Here is a 16,977-nt window from a genome sequence, read left to right on the forward strand (position 1 = left end):
TCTCATTGTATATCACTTTTCTAAAAACATAATTATCTGCAATTGTTACCAAGTGTATCTGTTCTTTTTTCACCAGGTTATAATATTAAAAAAAATTTTTTTTTAAAAGCATGCTTAAGAGAAAAGATAGCATGCTAGGTCTATTTTTCTCTCACAGTTCTTTTAGGCATCAAAAATACAGAGAAAGAGAATATCAGAAAATATACTTCTCTCTCTTTCTGTACCAGCCACCCAGCTCTTACTATCATGAGGTAGGATAGAAAAAAAGTTTTGTCATATAAAGAAAATACAAACTGCTCCTGCTAGGAGGACCAGCTTCAACTCTTTAAGAAATCCTCAATCCAAAGGACAAAGGGAAATTATTGCCATTAATTATGACCTATCTCCTTTTTCTTAGAGCGCTCATCTAATTTATTGAAAGCAATAATTCTTTATCTACCTTCCTAGTTCAAAGTAAATGGTGTTTCTCATAAGAGTTCATTTATACATTATAATTAGAGTATTTTGTTACGTCATTATTGCTTAATTTAAGCAGGATTTTTTTTTAACATTTCTTGACCCTGAATAATCAGTGAGCAATTAAATCTTATTAAAAAAAAAATGCTTAAAAGTACACTTACAATTACTCTTTAGGTGCAAAATCAGCAAAAAAAAAATATGGCCTACCTCTTTCAGGGCTTTTAATAATCGAGGTCGTTTTTCTTCAACACTTTCTCTGGATTGCTGCTTAAGCTTTCTTAAAAGAGCTGTAACTAAAGTTTAAATGAAAACAAAAATATCTTAATTTAAAATACCTACTATGCTAGAAAACACCCCTGGCTGTTACACAATTATATATTGAGAGATATAGATATTGAGAATAAGTGGGTAAATAAGTTTAGTAAACTATTATGATCCGAAAGGAAAATTTAGATGAGATACTTCAACATCGACTTATATTCACACTAGTTTTTCTAGTTTTTAATTATCAGTATGAATTTACCTGAGTCAAAATTTACCAATCTTAGATGATGTAACGTCCTATTGTAACACTGACTTAAAAGAGCTCAGACAGTAGATCTCAAAAATCTCATTGTATATCACTTTTCTAAAAACATAATTATCTGCAATTGTTACCAAGTGTATCTGTTCTTTTTTCACCAGGTTATATTCTCACATACTACTAATACAGAAAACAATACAAAAATGAATCCTATTCTAATTATCTTGCTCAATTTTCAAGAGATTCAGATTTAAACACTATGCTAAGTGCAAACCCCAACTTTACTACTTTATTTTCTGTGTGTAAACTTGAACAAGTTACTTAATTTCCCCAAACTTAAGTTTCTTTTTTTTATTTGTCAAGTAAGAATAAAGTCAAATATAGCATATAGAGTTACTATAAAGCCTCAATATAAACTGTTTACTACTGTGCCTACAATTAAGTAAATATAATTTTTATCTATTAGAATAAAGGTCTAAAATTGACTAGTAAATCAGGCAATTCCTAACATTTATTGAAAGAAGGGAAAATATTAGACTTGAATGAAATAAACTTAGCAAAAGACAAGAAGATGTATGTAAAAATACTATTTTTTTCTATATTACAGTATGCATTTTTATACATTATTTTAAGCCTTATGTGGAATACAGAAGCAGAAAGTGAAAAAAGGGAGGGAAGTAAGGAAGAAAGGGAGAAGGGAGGGAGGGAAAGAAGACAGTAGAGAAAGCTTGGACCAGATTTCTTTTGTCCACATAGGCCAAATTAGGCAAAGCCAAGGAATGAATTCTGAAAAATAGTAAAATATATTCTTAATTTTAACCACAGGTCTAACAATTAATACAATTTATTTTAAAAAGCCAAAAATCAAAAAACAATATTTAAATTACTAAAGGTCTTTTGGGATAGAAGAGGCTGAGACCTAGAAATCAGAGAACATAAGACTTAGTCTCCTTCATAAACTAGGTCAATAGTTCCTAAATATAAGTCTACATTTCAGGGTCCAATTGTTCTTGTCTTTTGCTAAGCTTATTTCATTCAAGTTTCCAATGATATGCTGCAAAATGAAAAAAACTGGGAACTGCGGCGGGGGGGCGGGAGGGTTCTTTATAAATTATATACTTTATTTCAATTCAAGGACTATTCTTTCTACTATTTTTTGGTTTCAAAATATCTTTTAATAAAACAATAATCACAAAATAAAGCAGTTATCTTTTTTAAAAAAGTTCTTATATATTAAAATAAAAAAGTTAGCTATTCTGCATCAATCCTCAAATAAAAACTTTTTTTCTGGTCTGTGAAATCCAAATAGTCTAAGAACCAATGACCTAGAGAATTATTAAGATTCTTTATAGAATCTAAATTATATGAATCTGGTTGACTTTCATGATTGTTATAATTTAACTTTAATAACACAGCTATATTACCCAAATGTAGTAGCTTTTCTTCCCCCCTTTATGCTCAAATACTTTAATAAGTCTTTATTCAATCTCTCTTGCCTTCGAATTGAAACAGACCTCTGCTGAAGGTAAAAACTGGAAATAATTCAATTCCTAGATTGAAAAGGTATCTTAATGAAAAGCAGAAGCTGTGTTTTTCAACTAAGTATACTGTAACCGACTAAAAGAACTCAATAAATAATAGAAAATGACATAAAAATGACTAAACATTACTTAAAAGGTAGTGACAACAATATATAGTGTAGTAATACACGCAAAAGAGATTCTTGTTCTATGAGGCTTCACATTAAGAAAATAGCATCAACTCAAACTTACTATGGAAACAAAAATATTCAAAATGCAATTACACAAAATTACCAGTATGTTTTGGAGATCTCAGTATTTGTACTCCCATATTGTAAGAATCTTAACATTGATTTATAATGAAGATAAAATTAGCTTTAAAGGATTTGGATAGTATTAAGAGTTCACATAAAGACTCAAGGAACAACAATTAATTTAACTTTCTCTTTTCCTTTTTCTCCCATATAAAGTATTTTTAAGTTTGTTGTGCTTAAAGCTTTTGGAACTACACACTACTGCTCCAAGTATCTTCTGCCCTCCACTTCTTTCTACACTCCAGTCTAATTATTTCCCACTTCTTACTTTGACAATTCTACCAAGATGTACCACTGATAATTCAAATTCATCAAACAACACCAAATTAATTAAATCCCACAGTTATTCCTTCTATATTCTGTACATCAATTAATTAATGAGATTACCATTAATTCACAATAGAGATGTTGGAGTTGCTCACAATCCTATCGCTATCCAAAAGATAATCAACCACTGTCAATTCTTTCATCTAATAATCTTTCTAATCTATCCCTTACATCTCTAAACATGTTATCTCTTTTTTAAGTCAAGCTTATTACATTTGATCTCAAGATGTTTTTTTCTAAAAAGCTGTTGCCTCCCACTCAATAAAAAAGTCTTAGGTTTTATCTAATAATCTCAATCCTTGCTTTGAAGTCTTCTGGAGTTTTGCAGTGACTAGAGACTGAAATTTAAACTTTGAATAGACATAAAGCAGATATCCATGTGTCCCTTTTACCATTACAACTTCATCTCCCCAAACTACTCTTCATCCATTCACCCATGTTTGCCTTGTAGTCTCATTTAAGGAGCCACACAAAATACAGTTCTCTAAAATATGCCTTGTTGTTTTTCACATTTCCAGGCTTTATACACACCCTACTCCCATAGACTAGAAAGTCTTTACCTACCTTATTAAATCTTAAAATTCATGAAGAGTCAGCTCAAATAACCAACACCCTGCAAAAACCAGAATTACTTTCTCCCTCATCTGAAGCATATTTAGTTTATGCTTCAGAATCCTGAAGAATATTCAATGGTCTCTCTCTCCAAACAATGAGTTCTTCAATGTTAAAGCTAATGGCACATCCCTACCATGTTTCAGATGTATCTGGAAGGTACTCAGAAGACAAGCCCTACTCTAATGAAGCCTACTGACTAATAGGAGTAAAAGTGAAAGAGTTCTGACATACTGTATGAGTGGAGAAAGCTCTCTTGTATTTCAGCTGAGATCTGAAGAATTATAAGAAGTTGGGGCAGAAGGAAAAGAATGTGTGAATGTGAGAAACTAAAAGGTTAGCAGTGCTGACACACAGAAAGCTCTGTGGAAAGGGCAATTAATTAGAAGTGAGCTGAGTACTGCAAAGGAAAAAAGAAAACCACTTCAAAATGTATGAGAAAAAGAAATTAATCTACTCCAGGATTTGAGGAAAGGCTTCTTCAAGGAAGAAATATAAAGTTGAAATTCAAATGAAGAAGACTGCCAGTCGCTCACAAGACTGCAAACCAACACAGACTTTCTCTTTCTCTCCAAACTAACCTTTAATGTGCTACAAAAATAAGACAGAAGCTAACAGGATTTCTAAAACTACAATAACATACATATACCATAACATAAATATGTACAAACTATAAGCAACTCCTGGAAAGAAAGCTTGGTCTCAGTGTGGGTAAGAAACTAAAGCTGTGTAGATCAGAGGGAAGCTGGGACCATGGGTGAGAGAAAAGTTGGGGAAAAGACTTTAATGTTTTATCTATATCTCTTCCTGATACAGGCCTGAGCTGATCATTGTTCACCAGGTAACCACTGTAAGGCAGAAAAGCAACATTATCTTGAAATTTTATCAGTTTTAAAGTAAAATAATTCTAAATATCTCTGACAAGTAAATTAGCATCAATTTCCTGTTCTGTAGCACAAAAAAATTAGCAGAAATCAGACCACAAAAGACAAACAAGTCATAAAGTTTTCACTAATAATTTATATTACATCGTCTATGTATCAATGTAATTTTCTATGCCTAGAAAATTTTAACGTAACATAAGATAAATAATCAAAAACTTAAATAAGAGTAATTTTAAAAATTCCAAAGGATAGACATACTTAACACTATTATAAATACATTCATATTAATATTTCTAAATATGTGCCATTAGAGCTGTTGAGTTAATCATCCTTTAAGCTAGTAAATATTTCTGTTTCATGTGATGGGAAGTAAAAAAATATAAGCACTGAATAATTATAAACATACAATGATATAAATGATTGGCAATGGGATACTACTCAGAATGTATATCTAAGATATCACTCTACAGAAGAGACTACTTTAAAAACAGGCACAACTACTATGGGCCTCAATCTTTTACATTAGAATTTATTACTAAATATCCAATAACTGATTTTTCTAGAAAACTATGTTTATTGCCTTTCCAATAGATTATGAATTACTGAACAGAAACCATGTTTTCATTCTTTACATCTTATTATATACACATTCTTTATAGTAAAGACTCAGTAAATATTCAATGATTCTGAATAAAAGAATCTCTGAAAGTATGTCACATAAGTCTCAGGGTAGGTCAGAAATCCAGGAGGCCATTTGGTTTCCTCTCCATTGTGCTAATGAGTTAGCAACATGAAGTTCCTTCAGAAAAACTGTTACAATTTTTAATTCACTCTCAATTCTTTGACCTGTATTTTTTTATCCTTTCATCAAAATAATTCCAGGATTAGTATAGTTTCTTGCTCTCATAAGGGTCTCTTGATGTTTTTCCAGAAAGAACAACTCCCAATGAATAAAAAATACATATATATTCATACAGTTGAGTTGTTAAAATATCACAATTTTATCTCACATTAAATCTTAAGCACAAATGAAACAACTGCACCATTAAAAGTTGCCCAGGGTGTTCAGAAACTCAACAAAGATGAAACATGTGAATGACATGTAAAGCTAAAACTTAAGAAAGAGGCTGTAAGAGCCCAAAACTTAGCATTAAAAATAAAACTAAATCCATACAACATCCTGAGGGTATTTAATGTTATGCATTTCTTTAATAAAACTGTCAAATTTTTTTATAGCTCCTTCTACAAAGCTAGATTTAATTGATTATCTTCAACCTTAAAGTGTAAAAAGATAGTATTACCAGAAAGATAATTCCCATTCAACCAGATTTAAATTTTATAAAACTTTCAACTATTTAGATGTGCTTGACAAAAATAAGACATGTATATGAAGTTGAAAAAAAATTAGCTGTAAGAGGAAGAAGAGTTAGATAACTGAACACTCTATATATTGTAAAAAAAAAAAAAAGTATGTGACATTTTTTGGAAATTCACATTTAAAGACTAAAACAAAACAGAGACAGATTTATTCCACACTTTCAGTAAAGCTTATGCCCAGCATTTAAAACAGATAGATAACTGTTATTAACACACTGTGATTATTTTCAGTTCCAATTAATCTTCAAAAAAATTAAGCGGTTGCCAGAAAAAAAGTCAGGTTTCAATATTTTTAAAAAGTCATTCATTCTGAATGAGTTAAAAAAAAATTAAAGCATACCAGTAGGGCAGAATGCTATAAAAAGAGAAAAAATAATAATATACTTTTAAACGTAATTCCTCAATTCTTTATGTGTACTACCCAATATTCAAGTTCCTAAGTCATGAATAATTCACGTATGTTTATAACTGCAAACTCTTCATAGTATGGAAAGTTATATTAAATGAAAAATATTTCAATTGTATCACTTAACATTTTAGACTATATATCAACAATAGTAATTTATATTGCTTACTCATCTGTCTATCTCCATAACTGATGGCTTCCGCCAGCGGGCTCCATCCCTGAGCATTTTTCACCTTTACTGGAGCATTATGAGCCAAAAGTAAATGGGCACATTCTGAAACATAAAGTGGTAATAATATCAAACATCATCGAATTTTTAGAACCTCTAAATACAAAAATCATGTAAAAATTCAAGAAAACAAATTTATATAAATAGGTCAATGAAATACAGTACTATAGAGAATTAAATAATTTTTTAAATTTCTATGTCTCTAAACCAAGTTATTTCAGATTATTAGATTCTGAAGATCCTAAGAAGTACATTATATATATATAATCATATACACATACTTAATAGTGAGGACTCAGTAAATATTCACTTAATAGGATGCAATAACATTCTATTACCTAATCTCTGCAAAGAAAGGATTATGTCCCCTAATAACTGTTCCCAAGAATATTTTGAGAATGTTTTGTATTCTAAAAGATAACCCAAGAACCTCAAGAGTAATTTATATAAAAATATCTACTATCTAACAAATTCATATGTCTGTAATGTCAAATGGAAATCTCACTATTTCTGAAAAAAAAAGTTTTCAAAAAAGATCAGTAATGTTTCTATAAACACTAATTTTTCAAATTTTACAATTCTTTTAGTTTAGAAAAACATCCAAAAGGGGCAATAATCTGTTCATGATCATAAGGACAAATTTGGATAGTCTTTCTAGTTATGGGTGGACCTTGAGATAATCATGCTAAGTGAAATAAGCCAGACAGAAAAAGTTGAAAACCACATAATATCACTTATATGTGGAATATAAACCTAAAAGCAACAAATGAACAGGACAAACAGGCAGAGACATGGACAATAGACTAATGGTTACTGGGTGGAGTGGGAGAGGTAGATGAGGTAAAAGGGGTCAAATACGTGGTGAGAGAAAGAAATCTAACTATGGGCAGTGAACACACAATGCAATGAATATATATGCCTTATTGTTGGTTTGTATGCCTGAAACTTACTGAATTTAATAACCAATGTCACCATAATTAAAAAAAAAAAGATTAAAAAGTTTACTAAAAAAAAGTTTAAGGTACAGACCGTCCTATAGATTGAGAAACCTTTCGTAAAAATTAAAAATAAATTAATAGGAAAAAAAAACATTCAAAACTGAAGCTAAAGGAAATTTAGGATAGCTATCCAACCTAAGTTTCATAAATGAATGACTCATTCATTCAATCAACCATTCAGCAAATACTTACCAAGTGCCTATTAAATGCTATTTCTATTTCCCAGTCCTGGATATAAGCAGTGAGAACATAAGGTCTTGCTATCAGAGAGCTTATATCCTATGTTAGAAGCCAATAAGAAAACTAATAGTTGAAAAAAGAAAGTCAGATAAGTGCTCTGAAGGAAATAAGGATGTTATGACAGTGTAATGAGGGTAAGCTGAGGTGAAGGAAGAATGGCACTACTTTAGCACTATCCTAGTACTAGAAGGAATTCCTATACTGGCAGGAAATTTTATTAGAATACAGCACAATAAATAGAGAAAGTTCATAGAGGTGTTTAGAAAGTCTACTAGTAGTATAAAATATATGTACAAAAATATTTGTTTTGGGAGGGGGAGGTAGATGAGGTAAAAGGGGTCAAATATGTGGTGACAGAAAGAAATCTAACTATACGTGATGAACACACAATGCAATATATATATGCCTTACTGTTGAATTGTATACCTGAAACTTACTGGATTTCACTATCCAATGTCACCATAATAAAAATAAATTAAAAAAAAAAAATTACAAAATAAAAGAAAAAAAAGAATGTTTGTTTTAGCACTGTTTATAATGGCAAAATATTGGAAACTAAGTGAATATCCACTATGGGAGAATGATTCACTAAAACATGATGCATCTACACTACTGAAATAATATGCAGCCATTTTTTAAAAATGGAGTCATATCAAAAGGACAAAGGAGCTAGCTTGAATGATCAGCCACTGGCCAAATTTGGGAAATTGAGCATCAAAAAGATTAATGACTAGTTATAATACATTTAAAAAAAATTGATGTGCCCATAATGACATCAGAAAATAAAAAGAAAGAGCAAAAAATTAAAAACAGAACCGTATAACCTAACAATTCCACTGTGAGTATTTATCTGAAGAAATCCAAAACACTAATTCAAAAAGATATATGCACCCTTTTGTTTACTGCAATATTATTTACAGTAGCAAGATATGGAAGCATCCTAAATGTCTACTGATAAACAAATGGATAAAGAAGATGTTGTACATATAAACAGTAGAATATTACTCAGCAATGAAAAATAATGAAATCTTACCATTCACAACAACATGGATGGACCTGGAAGGTATTTTGCTAAGTGAAATAAGTCAGACAGAGAAAGACAAATATCATATGATCTCACTTATACGTGGAATCTAAAGAACAAAATAAATGGACAAACAGAATAGAAACAGAGTCACAGATATAGAGAACAAACTGGTGATTGCCAGATATGAGGGGGGTTGAGAGAATGGTTGAAAAAGGTAAAGAGATTTAAAAGTACAAATTGCCAGTTATAAAAATGGCCACAGGGATATAAAGTATAGCATAGGGGATTTAGTCAATAATATTGTAATAACTATGTATAGTGTCAGGTGGATACTAGACTCATTGGGATGAGTACTGCATAAAGTATATAAATGTCTAATCATTATGTGCATTTTGAAGTTTTTCATAATAAAGTGTTGAAAGAAAAAGAAATGTAAAAAAAATCTTAAAGAATGAATTTTAGCCATCCCAATAGACTTAAAAAGAAAATGTCCACACTATATTGCTATATGATGTAATGCAGAAGTATATATGATCCCAATTTTTTAAAAAGAAATAACTAAAAAACTATATATATATATTAGTGTGTGTTTAGATACATACATACATATTTGAATATAATAATAAGCATGGAGCAGAGTACAGAAGAATATTCGAGAGGTTAACATGGGTTACTATGTTTTGAGAGAAGGGGTTAATTGGGAGAAGGGGGTTAATAACAATAGCTAAAAAGAATTTTTTAAAACAAATTAATAAATAAAATGGACTCTCCCCTCAAGAAACCTACCATGAGATTTTACGTAAATACATGTCTATGTGTGCACATATAAAGAAGTTAGAGGAATATAAACATGAATAGGTGTCTACAGACTTGTAAAAGTATTTCATATAAACATTCGAGTGAAAAGAAAAATGTCAAAGTACTATATGTAGTGATTCAATTTCAGCAAAAACAAACTAAGCTCCTGTATTATAAGGAGAAAAGAAGGTGTGCAAGAATACCCACTAGGCTATTAATGTTAATTATATCAAAAAAGTAAGAGAGATGTTGCTTTTATACATCTTTGTTCTGTGTTATTTCAATTCTTTCAAAATGCAAGTATTAATAACTCAAAAGCATAAAGAAAAATTAATTTAAAAATATTAATAACATGTATGAAAGTACTTAAAGTAATATCCCAGTTGTGTAAACTAAGGTATAGAATTAGTATGACATATATACACTAGACATGTCAACTATGATTTCTAATATACCACAGACTCTGTTGAACAGGTGTCCTTCACTCATCAGTCACAGGTCAAATGATGTAGAAATGAGCAATTAAGGAAAAGTCAGATAATCATAGATATGCCAATAACCTATGACATAGTCTCATACAAAAAAAAAAAAACTAGATCGATCAAATGCCTTCTCTCTGTAATTTATACAATGAATAAGAAAACAATGTAGTTACCAGACATTAGTCTTAAAGAATGGATAAATGTGAGACAAAGAAATCAGAACTTCAGTAGTGTGGACGAAATAAAATTATGAGGAACAGAAATCACATATAAATAACCAAGAGCTATAAAGGTGATCATACATAAAGAGAGTGGGTGGGATAAATAGGACAGTTGGAAACAAAACTGTACATCCAGAGAGAACCTTATGAGAAAATAAGCCTAGAGTTATTACAGGGAAGAAAATTAAAAATTACACACTGAAAAAAGACAGAATGAAGTGAAAGTTACAGCAACTGGTCTGAAGAACATTTTTCTGGTGTCTAACCAAAAGGATAAGAGTTAAAGATTAATTTTCTATTTCATCTCCTAGAGATTCTTGAAATCTTCCTTAAGTACAATGTTCTTTTCCATTTTAACTCCAATCCATATTTTAAAAACTTCTTTGCCAACATGACCAACATGGTCAGTGGACCCATAAATTCAGAAAAATAAGACTTTGATGGTAGAAAAATAATGTCATTCAGTAGTTTAAGATGAGTGAGAAAAGAGAAGTAAATAAAAGTGTGAAAATCCTAGGGTAGTCCTCTCTTTAACTCAATCAATAAATACTATTTGAATGCCCTGGGAATTTCTACTATATTTACAAGCAAGTATACAAACAGAAAGTGCCCCTCAACAATTACAAAAGGTATAGTGTATCTCTAAAGGAGAAGATAAAATAGAATAGAGTAGCACAAACTGAACAAAAATTGGTATAATGAAAAATTAATTTACAGAATTAAGTATAATGCAGATGTTTTATCTTCTACACATTTCAATTTCACTCTTGTACAACCAAATATCAAAAATATTAAGACCATAAAAAAAGCAAAAAACCATAGACAAGTGGAAAAATATAAATGGAAAAATGTGAGTCAGTATATTAATGGCTGTACCTACTCTATATGAAAAGGAGTCTAGCAGTAAATATCGACATTATTAGCAGATTATTAATCATCTAACAGTGTTTCCCAAAATATGTTCCAAAGAACTCTAGTGTCTCAAGATACTTGAAAAAACAGCAAATACACAATAACTATAGGGAACAATGACTCCTATCCAACACTTACCCCAACTCAGAAGGTAACAGTGCCTGTTAGCATATCAAAATTCTAAGGTCCAGACTATAACCATACTACCCTGAAAAAGCCCAATCCCATCTGATTTCAGAAGCTAAACGACGTCGGGCCTGGTTAGTACTTGGATGGGAGACCACCTAGGAAGACCAGGTGCTGTAGGCATAAAAAGTAAGGGATTGTAAACTAACAAGGTCCTTGCAATCTGTGAGGTCAACCAAGGGTTGCCTCACCTAAAAAATAAAATAATAAATAGATAGATAGATAGATAGATAGATAGATAGACAGACAGACAGACAGACAGACAGACAGATAGATAGATATTCTAAAGTCCACACTAAAAAAAAAAAATGCTTAATACTTATTAACCCACTATTTTCCAAATGGAAATGACCTGGAAACACTAATTTCCTCTAAATAGTTACCAAGATCCCATGAAACTAATGTTCTGTGAAATTCATTTTGCTTAGGCTGATAGAAACCTATGATGAAATATAACAATATCTCCTTATCTATATTAAAACACTTAGAGCTGGGATGGTAGGTAGATATGCTTCATTTTACATTCAAATCCTGGTAAATCCATAGTTGTTATTTAAGTACTAAATTTTAAATAATAATCAGACTTGGCATCAAATTAACTATGTCTGCCATGAAAACAGGAGGAAAGCATAATTTTAGCTAACTTTGATATAGACTATATCTTTTTTGAATGGTTCTCAATGAAAAGAGAGCAAGGCAGTACAACATAATAGTTAAGAATCCAGGCTCAAGAGCCAGATACTCCAAGTTTAAGTCAAAACTCTGCTGCTTTACTTTGGTAAAGGTGCTTAGCTTCCCAAGTTTTGTTATCTCTAAAATTGAGATAATAATAGTATCTTCTTCATAAGGTCATTGTAAGTGTTAAATAAGTAAATATGCATATAACACTAAAAAAGCATCTAGCATTTTATAAAAGATGAGTACATTTCAGCTATTTTTTAAAGTCTTGATTTGGTGTTCTTTGGGGGGAAAAAAGCATAAGTTTTTATTGGTCAAAATTAGCAAACTATAATCTGATATATTTTCACCAAAGTAGTTACCCTAGAGATGACTATCATGGCCTGACATGATCATTTTCCTGCTAAACTAAACATTCTTCCCCTGCATTCCTGATTCTCTCTCCTAACTCCAACTCTTACCTCAAGCCAGCATAGATAAAGCTAATTTCACAGAAGTAAATACGTATTCCAAAACAATTCATGAGCTTGCCAGTCATTCAACACTGTGGCTTGGCTTGAGATGAACTAGACCAACCGAACTTCTTGCTTAGAAATTCAGGAACCTAAGAAACTAAATTAGTTGGTAGTAAATACTGAAACCAGAATATTATGAAGGTTTAGGATTCTAGAAGTTATTTTGGGTCACCTTAAATTTCAGTAAACAGAGAAAAATAAATCAAGGAAGAATATTACATATATATAGACAACAGTAGACACACCATAAGAGGGAGACAGATGATGGGTGGATAGAGAGAAGGAGAGAGAGAAGGAAAGAGGGAGGAAAAAGGGAAGAAGAAAGGCTGATCCTTCAAATTGTCTTGGCTATGCTCTTCCTGAGACATAGCTAGTTCTCATATTTTGGGTTTCAATAATATGCAGTCTCTCGATGAATCTCTCTTTATTAAGTTACTCAAGTTAGTCTGCTCCTTGCACAAAGGAGAAAAAGCCAGCACAACCAAATAAAGAAATAAAGATTTGAGTTACCAATTTATATAGTTTTAAAATCAAAATTAGATTATCCTGCAGATCACATGCTTCACATAAGCATGTGAACTTAAAAACTAAATTAGCAAAAGAATTGGTTTTTTTTCAACAAAGCAAGTTCCAGTAACACCCCTGGGATCAGCATACATTCAGATCAAATGTTTATACCAACAACTACATTACAATATATAACAATAATTAGATGTTCATAATATATCTAAATCATCAGAAAGAAAAACCTTAAAACTTAATTTGCCTGTTTAAAAATTCAAGAATATATATTTTTAAAAGATTTTTAGCGAATATACCTAAAATTTAAAAACCTAGCACTTAAAAGGTTGCCAATCAGCTATCTAGAATCCCCACTTTTCAGGATTACGGGGAATCCAAATAACTAAGATTTTATTGCATCTAGGAATGGCCGTATAAAGTATCTTGTAAGTCGCCTATGAGGTTCTTCTTTTAGTATATGTCCTGCCAAACCAAGCAGAAATGTTTTTTTTTTTGAATGAATAAACAAGTTTTAAGTTTTTACAATCATTTACCATACAAAAGGATAGAGTTTAGATATACAAAATAGTCCATATTAAAGGATCTGATAACACTCTTTGATTATTAAAATTATTACATTAATTAATAAATTTTACTATTTGGAAATATGAGTCTCTTGCAATCACAAATGCTTGCTTAATGAAATAACCAAGTAAGAAAAATCGCATGGTTTTAAAAGGCATAAAGGTTAGTACAGGATTTCTACTAACTCTTTGAAAAAACTGCTATAGAAAATGAGAAAATATTTGTTATCTTTAATGTACTGAATCCTAAGCTCAATTACCAAATAAGATAATCAAGTGAATTTTTAAAAACTTAAAAGACAAAATTCATCTTAAAATTTAAAAGTGACTATACATGAGTGAAGTTAAACACAACAAAGAAAATATTTACTAACCTTTATTTCCTAACATCACAGCAAGATGTAAAGGAGTGTTTCCTAAAATAAAAAAAAAAATTAAATTAGTGTAAAACATAGTAAAATTATTTAAAAGTGGTTTCAGCTCCTTCATAAATGTCAGTGACAGATTTTAAGCAAAAATAATGTGACTGCAAAATGATCCTGCTTACATAGCAAGTTCGAAGTCAGAAGATGCCATGGTTTCTAAATACAGTATATGTTGAAATCCCCTCTCCTGTGTCACCCCACCCCAGCCCACCCCCCAAAAAGATAACCATTTTGCTTTTGGAACGTCTCCAGATTCCACAGAATCTGCTAATTCTCTATAATTGCTGCTAATTTCTCTATAATTCTTTGTTCATTCAGCAAACAATTTAAATACCTACAATATATTCATCCTTGAGGATTAATATCAGTAAGACCCAACAACATCTTCGAGTTGTCAGAAGTCTTCTGTTAAGAGTCTAACACAAAAATAAACCACCGTTATTATTATTTACAATAACAGAAGGGAGTATAGCATGATCATGGAACACAAGGTAAAGCACCTAATATTATCTATGCAAAAAGAGTTAAATTTTGAAGACAGACCACACTGAAATGAGTCGTGAAGAATGGGTTAGAAATCTGTAGACAGACAAAGCAACACTGACTAGTACTCCACGTTAAAAAAAAATAAAAAAATCTCACAAATTACATTAAAATGCAAGGACAATTTACATTTGGGAAATACACACACACAAAAAGTTTATGAGTAGTGGGAGTAAAGAACTTGTAGGAGAATAACAAATAATGAAATCAGAAAGGCTAGAAAAAGACAAATTAATGAGGACCTGTAGGCTATGCTATAGAGTTTGGACTATATACTGTAGTTGATGTTATTGAATGACTAATTTAATTCTAACACGATATCCCAAGTCACGCTTATAGTTTAAAAACCTCTTGATTATAGAAGAATGCAAACTTATAGTAATATTTGAAAATAAAGTTACTGATCAAAATTTTTGTATATGAATTCTCAGATATTAGCAGTTTTACAGAATTCAGCCATATACAGGATAAAACAAGATATGATTACTTTCTCTAAGAAACTCGTGTATGACCTACCCCAATCTCACAGCTAGGCAAAACCTGCCAAAATGATTAAAATACACACATTTTTTACTCAATAAAGCCAGAAGAGGATGGGAATTGTTGGCAAACACAGAAAGACAGTATTTTATTTAAAATTTGGACACAAATGAATTCACTAAATTTAAATTGTATCTATAACTAATTTTACCAACAAAACAAAACAAAACTGGATTACAGTAAAGCTTTAACTATTAGGAACAAAAAAGACACACTTTGCAATATAATTCACATTATGGTTTTCAGAAATAAAAATCTTAAGTACAAATTTCCATTAGTGACTGGGCAATAAACTTTCATTTTCATACCTCAGGACTTAACCTAGTTGAGATACGGAAACTACTATAATATGCATTGTTAATAATCATACACAGGCATGTCTCAAAAAAGACATGGTTACCAAAAGTTACTGGTATGAGCTATTTTCCAAAAAGACAAACTTTAGTCTCCCCCCAAATTTCAAACCCTTCACAGTAAGCTATCTTCTCAAAATGCTATATCATAATGTTAGAAAATTTTACCTGGTAAGAATAAAAATGATAAGGCCAATGGAAAAGTACTTTAGTTTTAGAACAGCACTGTTGATGTCTACTTCAATATGAAATATGCAATACAGAAAAGCATTTTTTTTAAAAAGTATTTTCACTACAGATATTTTTATATGTGAAGTTAGTAAAACTGAATTCTGTCTCTTCTCATGTTGAAATCATATATCTATCTCATAGAGATACTAAAGAAAAACTCTAAAAAAACAACAAAACTATGTCAGTGAATTTTCTATTACCCACCACCTGCCCCCATCCCAAAAAAACAAACAAACAAAAACCTTTAAGGTTAGGGCCCTCATATGACTTTTCTATATAAGGAGCTGTCAGAAAAGCACAATTTTTCTACTAACATCATGTCCTGTTCAATCACTAAATGAAAATGCTGAAGACCAATTTTAAATACAGTCATCTACCAATGTCAAATTAGGAATCATCTGTGGATCACTTAATAAACTATTCCGTGCCTTCAAAGTCTTCAGCACAATACTGGGTAAAAGAAATCATATGTAAGACCCTGAATAGCGAAAACAATCTTGACAAAGAAGTAAAAAGCTGAAGGAATCATACTCACACATTTCAAACTTTATTACAAAGCTACAGTTATCAAAACAAGATGATACTGGCATAAAAAGACACGTAGATCAATGAAACAGAATGGAGAGCCCAGAAATAAATCCATGCATATATAGTCAATTAATTTATGACAAAGGAGCCAAGAATATACACACAATGGGGAAAGGACAGTCTTCAATAAATGGTGGTGAGAAAAATGGAGAGCCACATGCAAAATATTGAAACTGGACCACTATCCTAAATCACATACAAAATTTAACTCTAAATGGATTAATGACTTTAAATGTGATACTAAGAAAACACTGGAGTAGGCATCTTGACATCGGTCTTGGCAGTGATTTTTTTAACTTGAAACCAAAATCAAAGGTGACAAATGCACAAATAAACAAGTGATACTACATCAAACTAAAAAACTTCTGCACAGCAAAGGAAATAATCAACAAAATGAAAAGGCAACCTATGGAATTGGAGAAAATATTTGCAAATGATATATCTAATAAAGGGTTAATATCCAAAATATATAAAGAACTCATACAACTCAATAGCAAAAAAACA

The 16,977-nt window shown here is 30.9% G+C and overlaps 1 protein-coding gene and 1 pseudogene across 1 annotated transcript in view; one reads left to right on the forward strand and one right to left on the reverse strand.

Moving 5' to 3' along the window:
* Positions 1-16,977, reverse strand: part of ANKRD13C (ankyrin repeat domain 13C) — a 71,989-nt gene that overhangs the window by 29,765 nt on the left and 25,247 nt on the right. Inside the window, exons 2-4 of the mRNA XM_039838563.1 lie at positions 14,168-14,209; positions 6,592-6,696; positions 667-752 (exon numbers count right to left, since the gene is read on the reverse strand). Of these exons, the coding sequence (XP_039694497.1) occupies positions 667-752; positions 6,592-6,696; positions 14,168-14,209 (233 nt within the window). The remainder of the gene's footprint in view (positions 1-666; positions 753-6,591; positions 6,697-14,167; positions 14,210-16,977) is intronic.
* LOC120583501 (uncharacterized) lies at positions 11,520-11,638 on the forward strand (annotated as a pseudogene).

Source organism: Pteropus medius, unplaced genomic scaffold, assembly GCF_902729225.1.
Source record: "Pteropus medius unplaced genomic scaffold, Ma_sr-lr_union100, whole genome shotgun sequence".
In the NCBI taxonomy this organism is placed as follows: Eukaryota; Metazoa; Chordata; class Mammalia; order Chiroptera; family Pteropodidae; genus Pteropus; species Pteropus medius.